Source organism: Penaeus chinensis, chromosome 4, assembly GCF_019202785.1.
Source record: "Penaeus chinensis breed Huanghai No. 1 chromosome 4, ASM1920278v2, whole genome shotgun sequence".
Lineage (NCBI taxonomy): Eukaryota > Metazoa > Arthropoda > Malacostraca > Decapoda > Penaeidae > Penaeus > Penaeus chinensis.
In genome coordinates this window covers 25,659,815-25,662,314 of record NC_061822.1, presented here as the reverse complement: position 1 = coordinate 25,662,314, position 2,500 = coordinate 25,659,815, and the positions used below count along the sequence as shown (strand labels likewise).

Sequence of the window (2,500 nt, the reverse complement as noted above, 5' to 3'; positions counted from 1 at the left end):
AAGATCACCTGAGAAGAAAGCACAGTCATAATGGTTCAAACTATTAAAAACTACCAACCAATATTCATAGAGAAAATACAAACAATATATCTCTAGCTATGAGTTGCAAAATCAGTTTGTGTTAATAAAGCTAGAAGTGCTTCTAATAATATCCATAAAAAAGGAGAAAAAAAATATTTCACACATTCTTTCCCCCTGAGTAAATCAAGAAATGTTACTTTCTTAACCAAATGTCAGCCAACAGATCAAAACAATAAAATAAGACAAAACAAAGAGAGGTACAGGCAACATACCAGGGGCTTTGAATCTGCCAAAACATGATACTGAAGAAGTTGATGGAGTTGGTAAAACTGCCTGGATCTGACGAGCGCATTTATGACCAGTTCATAAAGGAAATGCTGCACAGTTACTCCCACGGCACCCAGTGACCGGATGTACTCTATAACCACACCTACAACCAGTTTGGAGGACACAGAAGGAGGGCTGGTTCCTGCACATAAACCCAAAGATGTAAATTAGTTAAAATGAAATGAAAAAAAAGTATAAATCCATAACAAAATATGCACTTAATCATTAATGAATATGTATCCATATATCCATCCATCCATCCATCCATCTATCCATCTATCCATCAATCTATCTCAATCAAACAATCCGTCACTCAAACAATCTATTAACCAAACAATCTATCAATCAACCTATCTATCAATCTATCTATCAATCAACCAATCAATCAACAATCAACCAATCAATCTATCAGTTAATCCATCTAACTATCTATCAGTTAATCCATCTAACTATCTATCTATCTATCTATCTATCTATCTATCTATCTATCTATCTATCTATCTATCTATCTATCTAACTATCTATCTATCTATCTAACAACAACCAACCAACCAACCAACCAACCAACCAATCTATGGATCCATCTTTAGAAGTTTTGTGCTCTTACCCTCTCCTCCCTCCTTTAATCTGGTCTCTCCTTTCTCTGCCTCCTCCATGAGTGGGGCAAGGACGCTGCTGTAGATATCAGCCTGCTCAATAACCACGCCCTTGATCTCGGGAGCCACAGCTGACGAGGCCGGAGCACTCACGGATTCTCCCATCTTAGAAAATGAGGAACTCCTGTATCATCTTTTCTTGTTGCAATTTTTAAAATCACAAATTTCTACATAAAAATGAACAATGTAATGGAATTAAACAAAAGACATGAAGAGCATTCAGTACAAAACAAAAGACATGAAGAGCATTCAGTACAATGCAAATAAAATACAAGCAATTACTTAAATTATTGGACCTCTGACAATGGATAAATGATCAAAAAAGAAAAAAAAAATCTGTAACACAGGATATTTGTTCAAAAGGAGGAAAAAGAATCCTTACCTGAGACTGTAGGATGGAATTTAAGTGCTGTCGATAAGCAGCGTTGATTTTGTCAAATATCTGTGCCAATGCCCCTAACTGCCCAGTCTCCACTGCTTCCCGTACAACTGATAGTACCAGCGGCTTTGCTGTTGACAAATCGAAACAGCGATTTCAAAATAGTATATGAAAATTTCCACTTTAATGAAAAAAACATTTCAATCCACAAAACAGAAATATATACTCACACAACAATTCATATTTACATTCGCTTGATTCCAAATACCACCAAATTTAGACCTGGATAAACTGAAAGCAATCTACTAAACTGCAGTGACCCCTTACCTTGCTGCCTCCTAAGTAATGAGTCGACTAACTGGCTCTTGTCTTCCATGACCTTTGCTAGACAGTCTAGCCGAAGCTGCAAGTGCCACATGCATCCTAGGCGAGCATCTATCACAATGTCTGGCTGTTAAGTAAGGATGAAGTAGATTGTGAGTATTGAGTTGTATTCATAACAAAGCAAAGTAAAATCTAACTCTTCCAATTTGCCACTTTCATAAATTCATGAAAGGACAACAAAACACACACACCTAAAAATAATAATAATAGTAATAATAATAATAATAATAATAATAATAATGATAATAATAATAATAATAACTTACATTTATTATTACCTGAACACACATTCCTAAGAAAAAGAATTATTACTTATATTACCTGAAAGACAACCCAGGTCGGTGCATAAAGTTCGCATGGTACTAATATAGGCTGGGCGGTAGTTGACGGGACGGCACTCGGCTCCTCGAGGGAGAATGGCTGGACTGAACGAGGGACTGTGATAGGGTACACTGAAGTCACACCTCCACTCACTTCACCACCAAGTTGGATGTCAAACAGAAGAGATGTCTGTTGGCAGTTTAGACAGACAATAATGAAATACAGTCATATGAAGGTTTGTCTAAATTATTTTATTTTTGTCATTTCTCAAGTGTGAATGAAATGCAAGTATATGTATGGCAAGTAATGATTAACTCCTAAGAATGTTCATCCTGTGTTAAGGGACATTTGGGTGGAGAAGCAGAGCAAACTGTAGTTTCCAAAAAATACAACTCCCTTTCAGTGCAAAGTG

The 2,500-nt window shown here is 36.4% G+C and overlaps 1 protein-coding gene across 5 annotated transcripts in view; it reads right to left on the bottom strand.

Annotated features, from left to right (window-relative positions):
• LOC125025110 (regulator of MON1-CCZ1 complex-like) overlaps nucleotides 1–2,500 on the bottom strand; it is a 12,405-nt gene that overhangs the window by 1,640 nt on the left and 8,265 nt on the right. For all 5 annotated transcript variants that reach the window (XM_047613028.1, XM_047613030.1, XM_047613032.1 and 2 more), the window contains 5 exons: nucleotides 2,089–2,277; nucleotides 1,711–1,834; nucleotides 1,387–1,514; nucleotides 956–1,109; nucleotides 294–490 (listed from right to left, as the gene is read on the bottom strand). In XM_047613028.1, the coding sequence (XP_047468984.1) occupies nucleotides 294–490; nucleotides 956–1,109; nucleotides 1,387–1,514; nucleotides 1,711–1,834; nucleotides 2,089–2,277 (792 nt within the window). The remainder of the gene's footprint in view (nucleotides 1–293; nucleotides 491–955; nucleotides 1,110–1,386; nucleotides 1,515–1,710; nucleotides 1,835–2,088; nucleotides 2,278–2,500) is intronic.